At 38.2% G+C, this 25228-nt stretch overlaps 2 protein-coding genes across 9 annotated transcripts in view; one reads left to right on the plus strand and one right to left on the minus strand.

The window, feature by feature from the left end:
- SLC4A3 (solute carrier family 4 member 3) overlaps window positions 1–6044 on the minus strand; it is a 49897-nt gene extending 43853 nt beyond the window's left edge. Inside the window, exons 1-2 of the mRNA XM_083349756.1 lie at window positions 5966–6044; window positions 624–776 (exon numbers count right to left, since the gene is read on the minus strand). Coding sequence (XP_083205882.1) covers window positions 624–677 — 54 coding nt within the window. The 5' untranslated portion in view covers window positions 678–776; window positions 5966–6044. The remainder of the gene's footprint in view (window positions 1–623; window positions 777–5965) is intronic.
- A 5198-nt stretch (window positions 6045–11242) lies between these two features.
- Window positions 11243–25228, plus strand: part of STK11IP (serine/threonine kinase 11 interacting protein) — a 33602-nt gene continuing 19616 nt past the window's right edge. For 6 of the 8 annotated variants that reach the window (XR_014494469.1, XR_014494470.1, XR_014494471.1 and 3 more), the window contains exons 1-6: window positions 11243–11976; window positions 14281–14483; window positions 19268–19342; window positions 20073–20168; window positions 21518–21625; window positions 22087–22158. Coding sequence is in view for 5 of the 8 variants with exons in the window: in XM_083379906.1 (XP_083236032.1) it covers window positions 11913–11976; window positions 14281–14483; window positions 19268–19342; window positions 20073–20168; window positions 21518–21625; window positions 22087–22158 (618 nt within the window). In the remaining 3 variants the exon portion in view is untranslated. The remainder of the gene's footprint in view (window positions 11977–14280; window positions 14484–19267; window positions 19343–20072; window positions 20169–21517; window positions 21626–22086; window positions 22159–25228) is intronic. The other 2 variants (XM_083379904.1, XM_083379903.1) reach the window with 2 other exon arrangements.

A 25228-nucleotide genomic window follows, 5' to 3' on the forward strand; every position in this document is an offset into this window, starting at 1 on the left:
AGACAGCAACTGGCCCAAAGTTATCTAGTGAACTTTTTTTTATTGTGAATCTAGATTTCCACTACCTTAACTGCACCTTAACTATTGCACATTTCTCTCCCTTAAACCTCCTCATCACACTGTTTAAGGGAGTCCTCCACTCTTTAAGGAAGACTTTTGGGGAATGCAGATGATTGCAGGATATGAAGATGATTACACCCTTTTGCTGTTTACTGCCAATATCTGTCTTCTGAATATGAAAAAAAACAAAATGTTGGTACTGACTTCCAGAGAGTAAACTGTTAATCTGTTGCAAGAAAAATCAATTTAAGGTCTTATGGCACTTTAAAGACTCAAAAAACTCTGCAACTAAGCTAATGGCTCAAGAAATCTGTTTAGGCTTTAAAATGCCACAATAATTTCCCAAGACTTCCAAATCTTTAAAGTGCCATAAGACAGAAAAAACACTGAGTGGTATTTTTTAATTATGGGAGCAATGAACTAGTATAATGTAGTACTTGGACTGGGAAGAATATGAATGATTCTAGCTTGCATTTCAACAACTTTTCTTAATTTCCAGTTTCCATTTCTTTCCATTTTTGCAATCCTTGAAAATCAACCATTAAGGCATTTTTTTTAATTACCTGCTGTACATTAGTGAAGATGCCTCCCAAAGAAGCGGTATCCTCAGCTGCCATCTTGGTTTACAATCTATGGGCCGTCATGCAATGTTTGGGCAAGTATCAACCCTTCTCTTTCATTAACAGGCATCCAATAAGTCTGAGGCGTGGCATAACCTGTGGAGAGAGGACATAAAGCCTTGGCAAGGGGATCAGAGAAATGGCAGGAAACTGTAGCTACAACTGTGAGGATTAAGAGCCAGTGGAAAATAAGAGCCACTATTCAAAATCATGTGACATCCTTATGCATGACACCAAGTTCTAAATTAATTATAAGCACTCAGAAAAGAAACCTGGATATTGCTCCACAGTTCAGCAACTTACTTGGTTCAGATTGCATACAGGTTAAATAGTATGATATACAAGGAATGAATAGCACAACAATAATTTAATAATTCAGAAAGTCATGTGCCATCATAGTCACCAGTTTCATGAAGTAATGAGGGGAATGGGAGTGAATGTCCATTGAAAGATCCTGAGAGTTAACTGAATAGACTGAGGAGTGAAACAAAGTGAGATCCCACAACAGATGTTGGCAAAGAATAAACAAAGAACAAATAATACAAGAGTTAAATGGCAGCCATTTATAGCTAATCAGAGGCACAGTTGAGCAATCTCTCTATTTGTGTAATCCTTATGTAGCCATTGGGTCTCACAGAGTTTCTGAATACCATCTTGGGATTTTCCGATCATTCTTTAAAATAGTTGGACAGTATATAGAACTGCTCTCTTTATCTTTGATTTAAAAAGGACTTGTGAAAGTATTTTTTTTCCTTTCCTGATGGGTTAGATTTAATTTTTAAATGATCTGTTTCAAGAGCAGTTGCTGATCAATGTTTATTTTATATCTCCAAAGGTTGATTGGATAAGGCCAATTAATAACTTCAGAGAGTTTTCTCTAGAAGAACCAGAATCTATTAGTTTCTTTAGAACAAATTGCAACTGGACCACAGCAATGGAATTGTTTGTTGCAAATGGGGACATTAAACTGATTGTAAAGATTTTCCAAATAAACAAATCACAGTGTTAAATAAATTTAATCATATTATTTATTTATTTATTTATTTTTGGGACTTATATGCTGCCCTATCTCCCGAAGAACTCAGGGCGGCTAACAACAATAAAAACAACAATACAAAAGTTAAAAGAAATTAAATAAACAGCCCCAATAAATAAGTTAAACTAAACAATTAAAAATAAAAAAATGTTTTAAAAAACCCTGTCGTCGGTCCAGGTCAGCCTGATGAAAAAGGAAAGTTTTAAGGCCGCGGCGAAAGGACCGGAGATCCGGGGCCATCTGGAGCTCAAGGGGGAGTATATATACGTTTTGAGTATATATACGTTTTGAATTTTAAATTGCTGAAAAAGGCCATGCAATCAGCTTATTTAAAAGCAACACTTTATTATATAGCAAATGTTAAAAAACATACATATGCAAGTCCTGGATTGCATGAAGAATCTTATGAAATGCTTAAATTAAGACAGTAACAGCTTTCCTGGGCAAGAAAAATTGCCCTTGAGCAGTAATAAATATTGTCAAGAAGACCAATACTATTTATTATAATGCTCTAAAGGGTAAAAATTCTTGAGTGGAGCTCAGTTCCTGATGATCACACAAACACAACCATGCAGCTTTCTAGGCAGTTTTCTGTATGCGATTACAATAGCTAACTTTAATGTTTAAAAATGCATTCTATTTTTAGTTTTATTCACTTATAAAACTTCCAAATAAGGTTTGTAATAAGTGTAGCCTGCTGGTGATAAATATTTCCAACTAAATAGTACTAAAAGAAGCTTTGTAAACTTTAGAGAGATTGCTACAGGGATCTCATTTATAGACCCTGCATATCTAATAATAATACTACTAATGGTTAGCACCCCAGTTCTGAAATATCCTCCTCCAAGGGATCCAAGTCATTCAGATATTACAATCTTTCAAGCGCTACAATCTGGCATTTTAGAAGAATATATTAGTAGCCATCCAAGGGAGGGCAGTTTAGAACCAAGCTAAAGACATACATACGTACATACATACATACATACATACATACATACATACATAATTTATTTATTTATTTATTACATTTCTACCAGAATATTCCAACAGGACTTTCAGTGCTTTTACAGGAATACACAAACAACTACAACGTTCATGTTCCGTTTTAAAAAAGAAAGTTTAAAAATATAAAATAAACTCCCCTCCCCCCCAAAAAACAGGTGTCGCAAATGTCCTCTGGACGTGCTGTTTTCAGCTGTTTCTGCAAGGTACCTAATGTCAGATTATTCTAAGATTAGTTTTAGATTAGTCTAAGCTTTAGCGGAAGGCCATTCTAGAGAACTGACGTGGCTACAGAAAAGCAGCATCTTCAAGCCTGCCAACTTCCCAAATGTGAGAAGTTACCAACTGTTTTTTCCAGCAAGAATCAATTTGTCCAGCCAATTCTAATTTGTCAATGCACCCTGAAAGAATAAATATTGGTCTTCTATCCACTTATATTATTTTGAATAATAATGTTCAAAGTACAACTCTAGAACTTTTTTTTACATAGAGTAGTACCACTCATCTAGTCAAAAATAAACACATCCCCAACATCTGCTTATAATCTAATTTCCTGCTGATAATGTTATCTCTCATGTGCTGAGACAGCAAATCTTGAAATTCAAATGATGTATTCTGACAGGTCAAATTAGAGATCTCCGTCAGTTTAACATCAACGTTCCTCATAAGATTAGGAAATCATGTACTGTATTGTGCAGGCACTGCAAAAGTTCTAATATTTTAAAATATGAAGTTTTGCTATTATGCAAATTTAGTTTTATAAAGTTTGTTACTGTCGATTCTGAATGACAATAGGTCTCTAAAAACTCAGGCAAATCTTCCTTTGCTTAAAATTCTGAAGATACTATGCAAGAACTATCCCTGTTTCCTTTCCATTTCAATGTCCACATTCGCTGCTCCCTAAAGTGCAGCAAGCAATGCTAAAACCTAAGGCTTTTACAACTGCATAGCAGAGAAAGGAAAAACCTTATAATGGTAGAAAATAAAAATAAAATGTCCTCTCTTTTATTTTTGGAAGCTTTTATTGCATACATTTGGAGACATGCTAAACTATATTTATTAAATGACTAATAACATAGATTTATCCTACTTGAGTACACAGGCCTCAAATCATTCTCAGACTTCTTCATTGGCATCCACAAGCCATCCTAAAACATTTTTTGCGAAGCACACATTTGAAAAAGGAGACATATTTGAAGCTCAAAAAAATTCAAGCTCAAAAAAAGCAAAGACAAGAATAGTCAAGTCTGATGGAGCACATTAAAGAGAATTGGACTTTGTGGAAATGTGATGAAGATGGGTGACAATAAGATTAGGAGGCAAAGATCCGTGAACAGTATATTATTCATCATGCTTACAGTCTAAGGTTCATATAGTAACTGTTCTAAATGGCAGCAATTTAATCATTGGAATTTCCTCCATGATGGATATGTGGAACTGCAGGTATTCAGAGGATAGATTGAAAGAGCCTAAGAAGAGTATCACTAACAATAGTACACAGATCTCTGGAAATTCCATCCTAGATTCAATGGTCTTGAGATAACAGCCTAGCCCTAGAGCATAAAAATCAGGAGACGGACAGCTGTGAGATCAGGAGGCAAAAGGGTTCTGTGACAAGCAGGCATCATAGATGTGTTTTTATTAACAAAATAAAGATTTTTAGATGGTGACTGGGGACTTCTTTTTAAAATAGGATTTCACCTCTTTTACCTGGAAGAACTCCTGTGTCTTGATAAGCAGAAACTGAGGAAATGATCCTTAGAAATTTAGGGGCTATCCTATTGGGGAAAGGGGGAGGCAGTTAATACTATCAACATTGACCAATACAGTCCTGCACGGTTTCAGGCACGGGTTTTTCTAGCCCAACCAGGAGATGCCAGGAATTTAAGGTACAGTCTTAAGAAACACTGAGGAGTTTCTGATGTGTGTACTTCTACTACATAATTGATTTGACAATTAATAAATGTGCTAGTTAATTATCATTATGTAACGTATTCAGACACTTTTAGATTGCTGTTACTGATGGGCCATTATTGCAACTTACAGACATTTATAGAATACGAATATAGAATAACTACTGATTCTTAAGGCATTATTAGTCTTGCCATTCTCTCATATGAATTGATACTTTTTATTGATATTCAGATTATTATTTTTTATTTTTTTTATCAGACCATTTTGGACATATTTTTATTTTGTACTTATCCACTGCTCAACGTAATAGGAACACTGTTCATAATTTTGGCTTTTCCGACCAATTGCAATGAGCAAGGAAAAGCAATAGAAGGAAGAGGACAGATTTGATTAGAGACAGACGTCACTTGCAAATTATAGGTTGTTGGTGCCAAAAGGAAAGAAAGGAGAGGGACTGAATGTGCAACATGACAAAATTGCTCAAAATCTCACATTGTGTATATCTGAAGTTGAGAACTGACCCCAATGTGAAATAGATGAAGACGTACAGCATTCACAGACACAAGAGAGAGATATTTTTTATGTGTGGTTTACTACAGTAATAGGAATTGCCTTCTGTGAGCAGTACCAGAGCTCACACCCACCTCACAGCCACACCCTTTGAAATGGAAGCACTGGCCACTAAATCTGAATAAGCAGAATGGAAGATACAAATGTACCTCTTCAAAGACAGTCTATTCTTTGTTACTACATTTTCTGTCACTGAGCCCTGCCATTGAAAATGGTTTCCAGAGCTGAGTCTTACCTCAGATAAAATCCTTATGAGCAATAACGAGATGGTGATTGCTTGTCTCTAACGTTTGTACCGGTTCTCCTGAGGGGACTGCAGACTTAACGAGCAGGATGTTACTTGCACTTCCTTTGGCATGCCAAATGTACTGGATCATATGCTGCCGAGAGGTGGGAGTGTACATACACTTGCTCTCGCACACATGTGTGCCTCATCCCCCCTTTTCTCTCTCTTGCATATCCTAAACAATTGCACGGCATACTTAAATCCTGCTATCTACTAGCCTGGCCGATGCTTGAAATATCTTTTCTTGCCCAAAAGAATTTGACGCTCTGATGATTGGAGGCCAAAAACTCTTGTACAACAAGGCAGGGACGAAAGGAAAAGGACTTCTAAATGGATCCTATCATGGAAACCTGGGCTCTGTTCTGTGGGGGAAATCTCTGCCTTGCACCTGGTAGTATCAGGGTAATGGAGATGCTGGATTAGAATGGGAGGGAGGCAGGAATGGGGGTGGGGAGGAAAAGAGGTGATATACAGTACCTTGCAGCTGCTGAGAAGGAGAGCGGCTTGCCTCCAGCCAGGGATCCACAAAATGCCCACTGCTGCAACTGCCTTTTTCTTGCCCTCCTTCCTCCTGGTGAAGATCGCTCAACATGTGTCCATTTCCCTGCTCAGGTAGGGTGGCAGGCTGTGCTAAGACACCTCCTCCTCTTCAGTGCAGCAGCTTTCCCTTTCTACTGCAGGCAGCCATCCACTGCTACTGGCTCTGCTTAGAGACGAGCTGCACATTGGCTGCTCCTCTCCTTTATTTGAAATTCTGTGTGGTAGTGAGCTGCAAGGCTATGAGTCACTAGCTGTTTTTTTTGCAGAAGCAGACAGCAGCTGAGCAAGTGGCTATTCTAGCGAGGGAAGTTGGAGGGAGGGTCACAAGTAGCTTTTCTGATACAGTGACATTGGCATCACTGTGCCTAATTAGCATAGTGCTGGGCTGACCCGATGCACTTTACGGGTGGGTAACACAATGTACACTCATTTATACTTACATGCCTTCTTGCAGTTTCACATAGCTATGTGTGCATTGTATTTCACTGTACAGCATTTATATATGTGAGAGCCATTGTGGTCTGCTTGCTAAGCTGTTTTCAAAGTCACTGTTGCTTTCTCTTAAGAATTCTTTAATTGCACATCTCAATCTGCCCCCTCCCCCCATGTACCATGAAGGATAAAAGTACTTTCAGGATTGTTGTAATAATGATTACTGGACAATGCATGTATGGCATTTAAATATGTACAACAGTTTTATTTATACTACAAATAAAAGAACCAATAAAAGAATTATACTGACATGTAACTGTAAACAATAGAAAAATATTGTTGATAGATTGTAAAAACATTTCCTTGCATAGGTGTGCATTTTAAAGCAGCTTCTACTTTTAACTCGATACTGAAGCCAGTTTAGAAGTTACGGAAGGGAGGTATTTTGATTATCAATTGTAATAACAAATCAACCCTTCGTTCTTGCAGACTTGTTTTGTCTTTCTTGCTAAAATCTAATTATTAATGCAGTTTTACCCCCTTGGCAATTAGAGCCGGTTATTTGACTCTCAGCTATTTTCTCAAAAGGATATAAACAGGAATGACAGGAGCAACTGCTGGTGCCTCATAATAAACCATCTAACAAGAAAAGTCTTCACACAAAGACTCAGAATTTCTCTCTAGGAGCAGATGAGGCAAATCACGTATTAAAATTCTAAGGGCACTTCTGTCATTGCTTTTATATTTATTCCTTAATTAATATATTAGGTTTATATTCCACCTTTATTGCTTTATAAGTAATTCAAGGCAGCAGACATACATCACACTCCTTCCTCCTCCTCTTTCCCCACAACAACTGTCCTGTGAGGCGAGCTGGACTGAAAGAGTGACTGACCCAAAGTAACCCAGGCAACTTTCACACCTAAGGAGGGGTTAGAACTCAGTCTTGAGGTTTCCTGGTCAGCACCTTACCCCTACACCAAACTCACTCTCATTCGCTTTCTTGAGAAGGTTGTTGAGAGTGTGGTGGCGCAGCAGATCCCTCTGTTCCTGAAGGAAGCTGATTATCTAGACCCGTACCAATCGGGCTTCAGGCCCGGGTACAGCACGGAGACGGCATTGGTCGCACTGGTGAATGATCTCTGGCGGGCTCGGGACAGGGGTTGTTCCTCTGTCCTAGTCCTATTAGACCTCTCAGCGGCTTTTGATACCATCGACCATGGTATCTTAATGCGGCGTCTTCGGGGGTTGGGAGTGAGAGGCACCGTTTTACGGTGGTTCTCCTCCTACCTCCTGGGAAGTTCGCAGTCGGTGTTGGCAGGAGGGCAGAGGTCGGCCTCGAGGCCTCTTGTTTGTGGACTGCCTCAGGGGTCGGTCCTCTCGCCTCTCCTGTTCAACATCTATATGAAGCCGCTGGGTGAGATCATTCGTGGTTTTGGGGTTGGGTATCATCAATATGCTGATGATACCCAGCTTTTTATCTCCACCCCAAACCACCCCAGTGATGCCCTCTCTGTGATGTCCCGTTGCCTGGAGGCGGTCCGGGTCTGGATGGGGAGGAGCGAGTGGTGGTGGGGGCTTCCCGATACTCCCATGTAACACCTCTACTCTGTGAGCTGCATTGGCTTCCGGTTGTCCTCCGGGTAAGATTCAAGGTGCTGGTTACGACCTATAAAGCCCTAAATGGCATGGGTCCGGGTTACTTACGGGAGCATCTGCTGCCGGCATCAACTTCCCTTCGTCCAGTGCGCTCCCACAGAGAGGGCCTCCTTAGGGTGCCGTCGGTCAAAGAGTGTCGACTGGTGGCCCCCAGGGGGAGGGCGTTCTCTGTGGGCGTGCCAGACCTTTGGAACCGTTTACCGGTGGAGCTCCGGATGGCTCCCGACCTTCGCTCCTTCCGACGTGACCTAAAAACATATTTATTTGAACAAGCCGGCCTGGTCTGATGGGTTTAGGGGTATTTTAACATTTTGTATTAATTTATTTAATTGGGCTACTGTATTTAATATTTCTTTTAATTTTTATATATTGTATTTTATTGTATTGCCCTGTACACCGCCCTGAGTCCTTTGGGAGAAGGGCGGTATAAAAATTAAATTATTATTATTATTATTATTATTATTATTATTATTATTATTATTATTATTATTATTATTATTATTATTATTATTATTATTATTCTTGGGAGGGCATCTCTGCACAAGGCAATTCAAGACTTTTGTAAATCCCAGAGGTTTTTTTTAATATAGTTATTAAACTCTGCAGAATACCATTTCATCATAGGAGGAACTATGCTTTACTCCTCCTGAGTTTTAACCTTATCACAGCCACTTTAACAGATATGCTAATTGAGATGGACTTGTCTGCCTTCTGTTTCTTTTTGACTGGAGATGTGAAGACATGGAGAGCATTCAGCTGCCTGAGTTTTTTTTTTAAACTTTCCCTTTGCATTCAGTAAAGAGATGTGGGATAGTCCAGTGCCTTTTCTATAATTTCCTTTGGCCAGGGGTGGGATTCAAATATGTGAACAACCGGTTCTCTGTGTGGATGCCGCTTCTGGAAGTCCATTCTGGGCCTGGGCAACAAAAAATTAGCTAGCAGTTCTGCCAAACTGGTGTGAACCGGCTGAATCCCACCACTGCCTTTGACCTAAAAAGTATGATTTGGAATTTATTGTTTCTTTTTTCTCCACTACTACAGTCTGAAACCATAGTTTGAAACACTGTGAAAGCATTTTTTTTGTCTCAAGTCAATGTTGATTCTTGGTGATTGACAAATTAACTCCATTTCCTTTTAGAATGGAATGAGATTTTGTTATTGTTGCTCTAGAAGTTTACTTTGCATGAGGCTCTAATGGAATGATAATTTTTTTACTGGTATTGGTCATGTGCAGAGGGATCACTGGTTATGATCCCAGCATCTCAAGGTCAGGAGAGTGATCATTGGCAGGTTATTTTCAAACTACTTTGGAGAGAATAGAGAGTGGAAATGAAGTCTGAGATAATGCCCCCAGAAGTAATTTGAAGAGATCTCTGACTGTCATTGACTTGAGATGCTAGCAACAAGGAATGAAAATAACTTCTTGTCCTGAGCTCCTGCACGTTCTGTAGGAACCCTGACCAGAAAAAAATAGAAATAAAAACAGCCTGGTGCTTTGCATGACTGCTAGTGCATAGCAGAACAGAAATCTGTCATTTGTTTCTGATAAAATGCATCTCAATTTCACCTTGCTCCTTTTATCTGAGCTGCAAAGGACAACTTATAAAGCTGTGAAGCTAGAATTTATTTTAGAGAACTGAAGCTTAGGAGACAGGAATGAGGAGAGAAAGCCACTAGTTTCCCAGTGGGTTTCAACTAACTAAACCAACTGACTCGGAATAAATTAGCTCAGCTCTTCAGCATTGTTGGCATCATGAGAATACAGACGTCTAAGTGTGCTTCCAGATTAAGTGCAGAATCACATGGAGCACCCAAATGCTTCAGGGACCAAGAAATTATCCATTTTCCATCCGCTAATGGGTTTATTTCTTCTTCCCATTTTTTAATCCCTTTTCCTGAAGCTTGCTAAATGCTTTATATTATGCTCATTTATATGGGACTCCAGCTCTTATTATTCTCTGCATGTTGTGATTGTAATTTTCGATAATATGGACCGTGAATAGATTTAGTGGTTTTAAATAGAAACTGTTTGTAGTGGAATAATAAATATACGTAATTGTTTTCATACAGCATTGATATATGTAGTGAGCAATTTCTAAGTAAGCAATTGAACATTCCAACTGTTTAAATACCAACCATTTTCAAATGGTGCTAAGGAACCAGTAGCCCTCTCTATATGTTGAGGGCCAGTATGTTCAATGTTTGTGAATGAAAACTAGTTTTGCATCATCTAAAAAGTTACAGGTTACCCAGATCTATACTGTACATCCAGAAGACAATAGCAAAATTAAAATGGGAAGTACACAGGAACAGATGAATATGGTCATGAATATTAAAATTATAGTATTGTGGTTTACAATGTATATAAATAAAAATGATAATTTTTATAATATAAATCAAAATATAGTTTTGATTGGCTGTTATAAATCAGTATTTTCAAAAAGGGAAACCTGAGACTTTGTTGCAGCCATATCATCGCTGGATTTATGTAGCAAAGCAAGACGTCTGAAATGCAAGAGTCCCTACTTAACTGTTCTAGAAAGCCCTAAAAATCCCCTTCCAAAGTTGTATAGCCCTTGGTGCTCTCTGAACTTGATCATTTATTTGCAAGCATTGCCAAGGATTCCACAGTTCAACCCTGAGCTACATATATTCACTTTTATTGGTTCTTCCCAGCTTCTCTGCACCTGTCAAAATATATTTATGCCAGGTATTTGGGGGCTAAACCGTGAAAATCAGTCCCAGGCTTAAGTATACAGACACCCAGAAACTAAGCTGGTTTCAGCAAAGTGGGGCATCGCTTGCTATTCAGATGCCCGGGGGGCGGGGAGATTAGAAGGCATTTTTAAGGGCAATTTTTGTCCTTGAAGTATTATGAGCTTTGGTGCAGAAGGCGTGGGGGGCGGCGGAAAGGAAGGCAATCTGATGGCTTTAAGAAAATTTACAAGGTGGATTGGGAAAGTAAGCAGAAAGCCCCGAGGTCGCCGTTAGCAGGAACTAAGGCGAGAGGCTCTGGGCGACTGTGTGAAGGCAAGGCGGAGCCGGAGGACACTCTACAATTTTGTCCGTGCTCTATGGTAATGCGGAAGCCAGGAAGGACTCTACCTTGTTTTCTATGGACGGTGGGGTTGCGTCGGTTTCCAAAAGGCGAGTTTAAGGTTTTTTGCAGCTGGTGGTGGAGAGGCTACGCGAACGTTACCATGGTTACCTCCGGGCCGGTTGGCGTTGCCTGTATCATGTGCTTGTTGCTTTGTCTTTCCTGCGCCAGGCTTCCCTTTCCTGTCACAGAGCGGGAGGAAACCTGGTAATTCTGAACAGTACAGTACTCGGCGGCCTGTTTAGGGTAGGTAAAAAAAAAGAAAAAAAAATTCCTCTGGCCTTCTGCCGCCGAGGGTTTATTAGACAGGGTCAAACGGAAGAAGGGTACTGCCCCTTGCTTCAAAAAGAGAGGGAGGTTGGATAACTGTGGTCGCTGTCACGCGCCTGCACGTGAGGATTGCAACATTTGGTTTAGAGAACTGCATGGGTTTGTCCTTGGAGCCTACCTGGGTTTAAGCTTCAGATTGTGCCTGGTGGTTCTAGGACTTTGAACAGAGAGGTTTACTTCAGTCGCTTCTTCACTGGAGATTGACTCTTTTCTCAGGTAGGGATTGTGGTTCTCCAGTCTCTGCTTTCACCATTGTGTTGGTTAAGTAGTTCTTTTGAATTAGCATGTCTTGAGATACCTAAATGTGGCTTGAACTTTGGTTCCCAAGAAATTATTATAATTCTTTTTTTTCCCCTGTCTTTGCAGATGGCACCCTCTGCGCCCAAAAAAATAATGCTTCAGAGTCTAGCACAGTTACTGCAAGATTCAGGTGAGGTTCTAATGATGTGGAGAACTTTTCATTGAGATATTTGGAAAATGGTCTTAGCTCTACTCTGAATGGAAGTAAATCTGGTTATCCTTGGGTTTGCCTTGTGTCTACGAATTGACTGCTTATAATAATAATGGTTTCATATTGAGGCTCTGGGTTCAGGCACAGCAGAGTTTTTATATAGGAGAAAACATTAATTGAATTGCCATGGCTAGTATATTAACCAAAATTCTGTGATGTTTTTCTCACAGCAGGTACTTGTAATAGATATCAAAGTTAATCCAAACTCTATAATGTATATATTAGGTTTTATCCATATAGAGGCTGTCCTCGAGTTACAATCTCAGTTGGGACTAGAATCTTGGTTACTGAGCAAAGTGAGGTATGTGATTGCTCTGCTCAATGACTGCAAATCCAGCACCCCTGGTTGTGGTCATTAAGAAATCTTGCAGGTTGTTGGCGGACAGAGTTCCATGTAAGGAGTGTAGGGTGTCTCAGGGATGGTGGGAGAGATCTGGAAGGATCTGCTCAGGACCTGAAAATCCTCTCTAATTAAATCCAAGCAGGATTTTCAACTCCTGAGCAGAGAGGCACGTGTGGGCGGCCTATGCCAGGCCTCCTGGGGCCTCCCCATCCAGCTGAAGCATTCTGTATTATTTTCCTTACTGTACTGCCTCTTAGAAGCTGAAAATCCATCCTGCCAAAATCCAAGATTTTTCAGCCACTGTGAAGAGATACTTGTGTGTGGCCTGTGCTGGATCTCCCAGGCCGCCCACCTTAGGTACCCTGTGCTCCTTACCTTCCACACACTACTTTCTGCTTGGAGTTTGGTTTCCTCTTGTTTTAAGGACTGGCCGAAAGTGTTCAGTTCCCCTTCCATGCACCATTGGAAGAATCCTTCAGCGGATGCCATTACTGCATCTAACTGAAGGAGTTCAGCTCCCCTTCGTGCAAAGGAGGGAACTTCTGGCGGGATGCAAGAGCTAATCTCAAATCTTCAGAATTTGAGGTCTATTTCTGCATGGTGCTGAAGGAGTTCTGCTCCTCTGGTAGGCAGCTCTTTCAGCCAGCCCTCTGAGATAAGGCAGCGGCAGCTTGCAACCTTCCCTGCTGGCTTCTCCCTTGGCTTTCTGTGGAAGCTAACAGAGAAGATTGCAAATGACAATTATGTGATCGTGGGGTGCTTGGTAACCAATTGTAAATTTGCACAGGTTGCCAAGCATCCAGATCGTGATCATGTGACCATAGGAATGGTGATTCAACATTTTGCTGTAAAGCACCCTTTCTGAGGCTGTTGTAATTCCAGGCCATCATTAAACAAATAGTTGTAAGTCAAGGACTACCTGCATTCTGTTAAATAAGTTTCTTCAGAGATGTGTTATTCATCTCTGTTCATTCTTCATTGAGATTGTTTCTGTTAGTATTGTTTGGGCAACACAATGAAACACAAAATGCCCAACTACTTTCTATGGTTAGCTTATAATTCTTGGCATGATACCAATCCTGAAAACTGGATTCGATCAATAAACAGTTTCAGTTAACTTAGTATAACTGTACTTACCTTTATGTTTTCTAAAACATTTTGAAGTATAGGCTCCAGACTTCCCCAAGTGTCATTCCTCAAAGAAGAATAAATGTTTCATCTTTGCAAAGCATTTCTGTTAATTTTGTTCTCATGTATACTAAACGTAATTGCAGCTTTTCCAGTTATCTAGTTATGTAATCTGGGAGAGGTCCTCATATCATTGTAGTGAATTTAATGTTTTAAACATAAAAGGAGATTGTAGTTCAGGAGAGTGGAATATGCTTCATGTAATATATCACTCTGGGGTATATAGAGTAAGATTTACAGTAGTTTGCATCCCGTGCCTTTAAATAGAAGACTTTAGGCCAGGTGTAGCAGTAGATCTTGCTTTGCAGACATAACCCAGTATCCAGAAATTTGCTTACAGCAAAAGCCTTAAGATAAAACATGGTTTGTGAGGTAGAAGACATAAACACAGAAATCAAGTGTGGTCTTTCTCTGTTTCTTTGTATGTCCAGGGTTTAATCATTCTTGTCTTTTCAAGACAATGATGACGTATCCCTGTCTTCCCAGTGCTGAGATTAGAGAATTAGTGTTTACATAATAATTCTGTCCAGCCTGACAACCACTGGTTTCCCCCTTGCTAGCTTCATCCCTTACATTAAGGGCGGCAATTATGACACTTTTATATTATAGCATTGACCTTTCCTTCATGCAGTTATACCGTGCAGTGAATATACATTGATCTGTTAATGCTAATATTTCTTCTTTTTCTTCAGGGGACTTGATTCTGGATGGTACTAGCACCTTGACCTTGTTCACTTCCACACTTCAGATTCTTAATCAGATTTTTGAGCAGTACCTGTTGCCACGAAACCAGAATCATGGCTTCATTGCACTCTCATCACACCCTGCTGAAACATCTGCTATTCTTCAAGCCCAGTTTCTCTTTGATGTCTTGCAAAAAACTCTCTCATTGAAGGTGTGTCCTGAAATGTGAAATTCTGTGCACTAGATACCTGCATTGGGGAAAAGCTTATCCCCTCTTGCAGAGGGGATATTTGGGTTGCACTAATACAACTGAATGTTACCAATGTGCTGCATAATTATGGGGAATCTGTGATCTTTAAATGTTGCCGAACTGCAACTTTCAACAACTCTAGCCTACATTGCCAATGCTGAGGGGAACTGAAAGTTATAGTTAACCAACATCTTTGATTGATGGATTATGCGCGATCAAATTGTTTTCAACTCCTAGCAACCACATTGATAGATTTTCTCCATCCACATTTAGAGGACCATATGTTTCTCAGCTCAGAAATTTAGATCAGTGCTGTTGAAGTTCCATCTTAAAAATGCTTTTACATTAGATATTTGTTTCAAATACTATGAAATCTTAACAACCTCTATACCACCTTCCAGCATTGAGAAGGATTACAAATTGCAAATCTAAATAAAATTGTGGGAAAAGGGAAGGATCCCTAATGCAAGTTAGTAAAGAGTAAATTGAACCAGGCAGTATAAAGATCTTCATGGCTGTACTTTAATCTTGGATATTCAAAGCTGGGAGAAATTAGTTATTAATCTATGAAATCTTCTAATGTGAATTAGGTTATTAGTCCATTTAGTCTACTGACTGGCCCTAGCTTTGAGAGATCTACAAAAAAACCATGCTGCATAGGATCTTTTAAGGAACATGTTTTAAAAATTTGCTGGAATTGCCACACTGGAATTACAAATAGGGCTTGACAATGATGATGACATGAATTTTGAGAGGAGAAATGAAGAAAGTTTGAGAAGATGGATGATAGAACTTTGAGGATTTCAGAGATTGTGAGAAGAAAGAAAGTATACAGAATTGGTTTTTCTGATTAAGATCAAAATAATAGGTTACAATTTTAAGCGATTAAATTTTATTGCGACTGGATGATGGTGGTTGTGTTAATGATTAATTGGCGTTTTTTTACTAGACTTTGATTATTTGAAGAGTAGAAATGAGGGAGACTCTGTTTACATGGAAAGGAATGATTCAAATTAGTTGTAATAGATATAATTTAATATTTATGTGGTTATTTCTGATAACCCTTACTGGACTTTTGCTGATTAATATGGAGAGATGAGGTTTTAGAGATGGTCTTATAGAGAATGGGGTAAAGTATGGAATGTAGAAGTGTTTGATTGTATTTATAGTGATAAATTGTTAATGTGGATTATACTTGTCAAGGATGAGGGGGAGAAATTTATTTTTCTATTTTTTCCACCCGTTTTTTCTTTTTCTGCACTTTTTAATTTTTAAATGTATTTCTATACATGTAGTTATATTAGTTTTATCTTTATAACACAATCTTTAATAAAATTATTGCAAAACAAGCATTGCTTTTTAAAAAACTGATACACAAATATAAAATAGCTATACTAACAAGGATTCTCCTGGATGCATAGTTCTGCAGTTTTGTTTAGTAACAGCATAGATGTAGAATATCCTCCACTGTATATAGTGCTTAAGTAAATGAATTTTATAGTGCTCAATGTAACTCTAATCAGAAAATAATGTAATTGCTTTAAAAATAGCTTTATTTCACACAAAAATATGAAAGTTGATGATGTTCCTGATGAAATTACAATATGTCTAGAGTGTTCTCTGTTCTGTTGTCTAGAAACTATTGTGTGGGCAACAGCAGTTTCTGCCAGGCCTAGTTGGCATAAGACTGAGGAGGTGGTGAGCGATTGGTAAAGGAACTAGCTTCCTCTTGGCTGCAAGTGTATATCCATGCCATCTGTTCAAGCAGACAAAAAGCAGATTGGAGATCTGGGATGTGCTGGAATCAGTATTCATGAATGTTTAGCAATTTAGCCCCAAGATAACTGAAGAGACGAAGAGACATGTAATAGTATATAACAAAGCTGAATGAATACAAGTTATCTGATTGAAGGTGGAGGTCTTCATCAGCAGTAAAATATTACAACTCTGCTCCATAAATCTCAGCTGTCTGCATAGATTTAAACTGAAGAGTGTATACAGTTTACTGAAATTGCAGATATATTTAAGTATAATCTGGAATGTGTCGTCTTTCTGCAGTTGTTTTCAGCAGGGGAAATGACAAGTCCTTGGGGGGGGGGAATTAATATTCATTAAATACAAGACTTGTATGCGACTCCTTTTTTAAAAATTTTTATCAGGAATAACTTGTGTGAAAGAGGATTTTTTTAAAAAATCATAAAAAGTGATAGGTTTTATTTTTAAGATCTAAATAAAAACAGAAACTATATTATTTTGAAGTCTAGCCTTTTTTTTTGCCATGTTCGTTATATCTCCTGGTCTTGGGTATTTCAAAGTTAGAGATTCTGCCTAAGGAAGTGTATAAAACCATCCCAATCATTTTCAAGTTAGAGACGGAGGAGGATGGGGTAAAATCTATTACAGTGTTGAAGAGAGACAAAGTTGGAAAGAAACTTCATCATCGGAATGTACCGTAGATTATATAAGGCTTCATTAGCGGCAGCAGGTCTGAAGCAACCAATCAAAATTGGGCAGGTACCATATTTTATTCTTTTGAAATTTGGGGCTTCTGTGTTATACTTCCCCCCCCCTCTATAATTGCTAACTATGCATATAATTGCTAAGTATGTATATCAATTAACTTGATAGCAAATTCACAACTATTGGGTAGTAAAGTTAAGGATGTGAGGAGGTTAAATCTATGTCACTAAATCAAGCTAACGAGTCTCTGCCTTTGTTTCCTGTCAAAGAGAATCTTATTTCTATTGAAATAAGCTTTGTGGCACCAGTAGGCAAATGACCTGTAATCTTTTTAGTAAATTCATGCTTCGATAGTCATGAAACATTTAGCAAGAACAGGGATTATATACAGGAATGGATTGAAATATGCTTCCTGTTTTGAGATATTTATGCTGCGACACTGTATAATTTAGTGTATGAAATTAATTGAAAAACTGTACAGGTAGTTCTCAACCTATGGCCGCAACTGAGCCCAAAAATTTATGTTGCTAAGTGAAACATTTGTTAAGACAGCTTTGCCCCACTTTTTGCCCTTTCTTGCCACAGTTGTTAAGTGAATCATTGCAGTTATTTTATTTTATTTATTTATTTTATTTAATTAAATTTTTATACTGCCCTTTTCCCTAAGGACTCAGGGTGGTTTACAGGGCAACATAAAATATGATATAAAAATAGAATAAATTAAAATAGATTTAATTACATAAGCTTGTTAAGTTAGTAACACAGCTGTTAAGTTAGTAACACAGCTGTTAAATGAATCTGGCTTCCCCATTGACTTTGCTTGTCAGAAGGTCGTAAAAGGGGATTACATGACTCTGGGACACTGCCAATGTCAAAAACATGAACAGTTGCCAAACCTCTGGATTTTGAATTTTGATCATGTGACCAAGCAGATGCTGCAACAGTCATATGAAAAACAGTCATAAGTCACTTTTTTCAGTGCCATTGTATCTTTGAACAGACACTAAATGAGCTATTGTAAATCGAGGACTATCTGTATTACTATTTAAAGAATCTGAATTGAAGTTTAACCTTTAAATGAGAAATGAGATAAAATCTTGAAACTATTCATTACAACAAATGGTCTATGACTCTATGAGAACACACCAAGCTTGCATAGTGAACATTTGAGTAAATGTGTGCTTGAATTGTTACAGAGAGTTCACTTATTTGAAAAAATGAAACCTCCTGAACAAAGCAGAAGGGAACATGGTATCTTAGCCTTCTGTCATGGAATCGATACTTTGATGATTATCTAAAGCCCTCATGTCTATTTATTACTATATACCATTTGATGTGATGATAACAGCTCCTGATGCATGCCTCCGCCCTCTTCCAAGCTTCTATTCTTCTGACAAAAAATTAGCTAAATAATTAGTGTATAGTCAGCCTTTATATCTTTATAATCACTTTTATCATGAGAAGATTACAGATGAAATCTCTATTTGAACAATCATCTTTGCTCCATTTTGTTCTTCACAGAGCTTGCTTTGTCATAGCAATTGTTTTGCCTGTAGATTGGGTGTGGGGGCCTTCTAGGTTGTATCATATGCCTGCTATCCATAGTAGATGTTAGACCTCGCTTGGCTTTCACATAACAGAATGTAGAATTAAGATATATGTTTTGGCCTATGCAAGAGAAATTGTAAAAATTATTCTGATGAATTGTGAGGTCAGAGTTCGTGACAAAAACACTGAGGAATGGCACAATAAAGTAGTTTAATATTACATAAAAGACCACTTTAAATGCATTGTTTTGCTTGTTGGAACTCTAGGAGTAATTAATAAATCATAAGTAAAATCTACAGCTATCCCATTTCCATCCCTTTTTACTCTGAACTTTGTCTTCCTGAATTTGGTTTAGTGTGGAAAATTAGAAAATAAAATGAGGAAAATGAACCCATTTCCCCAGATTCCCACATCAGCTACTGTTGCTTCTCCAAGATGCAGAACAATCCCCAATTAAAGTGTATGCTTTAGGACTCTTTGTATTTATTGGTTAGCATGTAAGATTGGAACACTGGAACTCTAGCAACTACCTACTCGGGGTGTAACATTATATTTACATAGAGTACATGGTTATTTCTAGTAATTATCATTTCATGTGCTGGGTTTTTCAGAATTGCTGAAGTAAGGATGAACACATGAAACTTTATGAGAGGCAGAACTGCATACTTGAGGATAACATAAGTGCATTATTGGATACATTGGCTAATAGCTGGTGTCACTCTTTATCTTGCTTTCAGCTGATATTTGTTCCTGATTCTTCTCCACTAGCAGCTGTGAAGATTTCTCCCTTTAAATCATTGCGACGTTTAGAGGTGAGTTTCAAGTACTACTACAGAGTCCTTTCAAGTATAGAGTAAGTTTTGGTTTAGTATTATCTCTTGGAGCACTATTGGGTAAAGCAATACTTCTCCCAAACATATATAGATACCTGGATAGTGGGATATTTCATACCTAAGACTTTTTTTCAAAATATTTGAATTTTGTTTCTTCAAAATATTGAAACTAATTTTAGTTTGCTGCATGATCTAAAAAGAGTCTTGCTAAATTTGATATAACAATTACACAATAGTATGGAAGATAGGGCTCAAAATTGCTCACAAAATTGTGTAGTCATACCGTAGCTCTATTTTTGCAAGATGGAAAAATACATATGAAATAAACAGGATCCTACTATGCCAGAGATTGACAAAGCTGAAACTCTTTTGATATCTATCGGGGGCATGGATGAGGGATGTTGGCAGTTGTTCAGTAACATCTGGAGAGAAAGTTTCTTTACTATTGTCTAGAACAGAGGTCCCCAACCTTTTGGGCACCAGGGACTGGTTCCATGGAGGAGGTTTTTCCATGGACTGGACGGTGTGTGGTTTTGTGTGCTGTCTGCTTCCTGCAGATGGGGCTTTGTGTGGACCGGTTGCTGGTCTAGAATACTTATCCCTGGTCTAGAATACTTATCCCTATGCAAATGTATATGTATGGGATAGGATTATTGAACCTGTAACGGATATTCTTTTATATTCATTCTTCTCTTTTTGTTTCCTTTAGCTGAAATGTGTTCCTCTGCACTATCTTCAGGGACTGAGGTTTGTTTATTCCCAGCTAGAGGCGTTGACCTGTTCCAGATGTGTGAATTCTCTGGGAGTGAGTAGTGATATTCCATATTGGACTTTTTTCTACCATCAGGAAAAGAATGGCTGGCAAAATACATGCATTTGCACAGAATCTCACAAGGAGGTGCATTAATATTTTCCTGATGAGTTTTATGGAACACTATGATTTTAAGCAGAAGTTCACATAGAAGAAAGGAGAGGGAGATTTTTTTTTGGCCTTAATAATATTGCTTCTTCCTGGCAGCTTTTTGCCCACAAGAAGTTTTTAGTAAAAAAAAAATTGACTTAAGTCTTTCTCATTTCCTTCTTTCTCAGTGACCTTCCTCACAAATTGTATATTCCTATACTTGATCGGAGGGACGCGGTGGCTCAGTGGGTTAGGACGCTGAGCTTGTTGATCAAATGGTCGGCAGTTTGGCGGGTCGAATCCCGAGTGCTGCGTAACAGAGTGAGCGCCTGTTACTCGTCCCAGCTTCTGCCAACCTAGCAGTTCGAAAGCATGTAAAAAATGCAAGTAGAAAAATGGGGACCACTACGGTGGGAAGGTAACAGCGTTCCATGCGCCTTTGGCATCTAGTCATGCCGGCCACATGACCACGGAGACGTCCTCGGACAAGCGCTTGAAACGGAGATGAGCACTGGCCCCTAGAGTTGGAAACGACTAGCACACATGTGCGGGGGAACCTTTACCTTTTTTATACTTGATCGGGTCCTATTCTTGTTTTTAAATACCTTTTGGGAAAGGTAATTGTAATGAATATTGTGTATAGTTTAATAAGGTGCCGTTACATATTCTGTGGAGGGTAGGTTGCTGTTTTACAAGACTCTGGATTCATGAGCACATTTTGTAAAAACAAAATTGTGGCAATTGTTGAGAGCTATATAACATGAAGATACAATGTTATACATTGTATAACATGAAGATACTGCTATGGAGCATATGAATTCTGATATGTTAATGAATTAAAGTGCCTTTCCTCTGTCAAAAATCTCATGACAAATTGCAGTGTGATTTCTTGGCAGTTTGCCATCAAAATTCAGCAATGTAATTATTGGGACTAGAAAAAGGTTTTTATATTAATAATATATAAATATATTAATAGTTACCTATCCCTGTTTTAATCAGGAATCCTTTTACTTACAATCTGCCCTCTTTATGAATGTCAAAGCCAATGGACAGTAAGGAGCCTATAATTATACCTAGTACATTCAAGCGTTGCAACATTCCCCCCCCCACCAAGGAAATGGATGTTTAAAGTGCTTCCTAGTGTGAAATATCTTTTTTGTTTTGAAGCAAAAAGTTAAAAGCAGGTTGCTGAGAGGCACCAAATTAGGCTACTCTAATTTTATCACCATGTTTTCCATCTTCTTTATTTACAGGAGATCCTTTCTGCATGTGGTGGAGATCTTAGTTCTGCACTTCCTTGGCTGGAATTGCACACAGCCAACTTCAGCTACAATTCTATTGCAACCTTGGATGATTCACTGGTATGAGGTTGTTGTTTTTTTAATCCTGCCTTTTTTCATATATAGCTGAAGGCAGCAATCATATAATATTCCTTCTCCTATTTCCCACACAACAACCTGGTGAGTGAGTTGGGCTGAGAAAGAGTGACTGGCCCAAAGTCACCCAGCCAGTTTTTCATGGCTAAATTAGGACTAGAACTCACACTCTTCTTGTTTCTAGACCAACTGTTGTGCAAGTAAGGTGCAGCAAGTGGTGAAATCACCAGGTTCTTTTTAAATGGAATACTGTAATAGAAATAAGCCCACAATCTGCTGGCAGTCTCACTAACAATTTTTTATCTATTGACAATCACAGACAATGGAATTGGAAAGATTTTTGAATGATTGTACTATAACTTGCCACTTGCCTGTTGGACTACTTGTTCTATGGATTTGATCTGTTTGTAATCTTTAAACTCTTATTCTTTCTTCTCTCTATTAAGCAATTATTAAATGTATTGAAGGCTTTGGATCTTAGTCATAATCTCATCCAGGACTGTCAGCACTACCTGACTGTAAGTATCTGGCAGTGTGCTCAGTGATACCTTTCTAAAGTTAACTATGACAATTAACAACTCTGATGACAACAGTCTGTTAAGAATGATGTTTTTCACCATTTAGGCAAAAAAACCTGTGTCTATCAAAAGAAGCATCAAATTTCCTTGAAATGTTCAGTGACATTTTATTTCCACTTAATGCTCCATTTTCTGTGTTTCTGCTCTTTGAAGTTCTTGAAGTTTCTTGTATCTTTTCAACTTATTAAGTTCAATAATATATAAGGAATAATATATCCCTTCCTGTAACAGTTCTGAATAGGTAAAATATATACCAAAGGCAGAGTTATTCTGGCATCCTAAAAATATACTGTCACAATAATTTCCTTTTCATTTTGCTTCTTTCTTGTCTTCTGTCTTTTAAAGTTAATTTTTTTTGGTGGGAGGTTATTTTAAATTTTTTACTTAATTATAGGTATGCCATCCTAGTAATCTAATTATTTTTCATTTGCTTAAATTAAAAGGCATTTTAATAGTAGTTTTAATTTCAAGTTTATAACATTTAAAAAATATTGAACAAGTAAATAACATCTTGAAATCTTTGTGCCATGATACTCTTTTAATTTTTCCATAATGATACATCATCTAGTGGTTAAATATTTATGTTATCCATAAGAATAGGAACTTAAAAGTATGTTCAAATTTAATGTAATACAAGAAACGAGACAAATTTCAGGGAACAATTGGCTTTCTTGCTGTGCCTTTCCTTAATATTATTAGTACCTTTTGTGACTTATGAGTGGATAATTGTATGCCTTGGGAATTTTTTGTACTAGATCATGTTTAGAACTATATAGATTAAAATTATTATCCTGAATGCTAATAACCAGGTAGCTGTTTATGAATTTTGTAGTAACTTTTTTACACCTTTCTAGTGGGGGTGGGTAGTTACACTGTCATTTCCAATATTTTAAGCTCAAGTAATAAGTAATATTTTTAATTATAGCAAGAAAATGGAGAAACAATAAATACTTTAGGGAAAATAAAAAAAGTCAAAGCTACCATTCCAATGTAATATTATACAAAGACTTTAAATCACAGTTGAATGTAGAACTATGGAGATACTGGGGGAAGAGGAATGAATTTGTAAGTGGTGATGGAATCCAGTTGACAGAATTAGATATGTTGCTGTTAGTATTTGGAGACAGGAAAATTCCATAAGCCTTGATAAATAAGGCCACAGCTGCATCTTGACCAACAGAGTGTTCCAGCAGTGATTAGCAAGTCAGGTGCCCCTTAAAAAAAGTAAGTAGACTGGCATGGCTAGTAGCTTATCTGTTGTAGGAAAGTTTGGATCAAGACTGTTTCTGAATTCCTGGTTTGAATTTATTTTGATTAGATTCAAGATGAAGTGGGATTGTCATTCCTGGATTTCTTGAGAATGAAAACAGTTCGTTATTATCAATGCACTTAATGGCACATCATTCTATAGGTAGTCCTTGACATATGACTATTTGTTTAGCAGCTGTTTGAAGTTACAGTGGTGCTGAAAAAAGTGACTTTCAGCTGGTTCTTGCACTTATGACTATTGCAGCATCCCTCCAGTCAGAATCAGAATTTGGGTCCTTAGCAACTGGCATGTATTTATGAGAGTTATAGCATCCCAGGGTCATGTGATTGCCATTGGCAACCTTCTCAGCTGGCTTCTGACAAAGAAAATCAATGGGGGAACCTCTGTTTGCTTAATGACTACGTGATTCATTAACAATTGCAGGGATTTGCTTAATGACCACTGCAGAAATAATCATGAAATCAGTTACAATTCATTTTAATGAGTGCCTTGCTTAGCAGTGGAAGTTCCAGTCCTAGTTTGGTTGTAAGTCAGTGGGGTCTACCTCTACGTCTTTATCTAATGCTCTCTTTCTTATATTGAAGAAAAACAATGGGGTAAGATAGTGAACAGGCAGGTTTCTTTAGCCTTCTGTTCTGTGTACTATCCAACTGTCCTTAACAAAAGGCCACTGGGTAAATTTTAAGAGCATTCCCTACAAGAGACTTAGCAGGTTACTCTAGCACTGGGATTCTGTAAAGACTGAGGGGATTAACGGGGCAGTCAAATTGCCTCCTGCCATTCTCCTTGCTATTCTGAACTTACTTTTTGCATATCATTTCTTGGTGAAAGCTGCTTTTGGTCTGTATTCCCAGTTAGTTGAGTGTTTTGAAATCTGGTGAAGTACACGAGCAATCTCTAGGCTTAAGGGGCAGGATGGAAATACCTTTCCTAGTTGGAGTTGCAATTATACATCTAGATCAGGGGTGTCAAACTGCCAGACCATGGGCCGGTTGCGTCATGTTGAAACCGTGCCCACCCCATTGCCGGCAATGGGAAAAAAAGTCGCGATATGTTGTGACACGTCATGTCACGTTTGACACCCCTGATCTAGATAAATAAAAGTTGTTTGCAAGAGCGAGGGGATTCAAAATGCTTTGCCTTCTGCTAATGAATTAATCTGATTTTTTCTTGACAGGCATCTCTTGTCCTATGCATCATTTCTTCCACCCCACCCCTCATGAGCTATAACATGTGGCTGGCAGTCGTGGGAAAGGAGGTCCAATACATTCAGAAGAAAGCGCAGATTGGGGAAGATGATCTAAATAATCTTAGGGGTTGAGGGCAGTTCATGCAAAACAATCTTTCCTATTTGTAAGAGTTACAGCAGATGAGCGGGTCTGCCCTAAACACTAAATTGCTATGTTTAAAATCTCTCCTCATAAAGAAATGGCAGATTATAATCAAACAAATCAGCAATTGCACTAAATGCTTTTCAGATGGGAGAACTGCCAGTCTTCCTTGGCTACCGGCATCTTCTTGCTGTGTAGTTACTGCCCTTCTTATTTCCAAGAGCCTCATGTGGCTGTCATGCGCTAGTTGGCTAAGAACAGAGTTAGGTCATATGCAGCATTGGCAGAGTATCTAATTATTTTAAGATAAAAAGCGCCCTGCCAAGGACTTTAATCTTTTATGCTTTCACGAACACTTTTGATCAGATATGACTAGCTGATGGGAGACACTTTTGATGCGTTTTTATGA

This window comes from Vipera ursinii, assembly GCF_947247035.1.
Source record: "Vipera ursinii genome assembly, chromosome: 1".
NCBI classification, from domain to species: Eukaryota; Metazoa; Chordata; class Lepidosauria; order Squamata; family Viperidae; genus Vipera; species Vipera ursinii.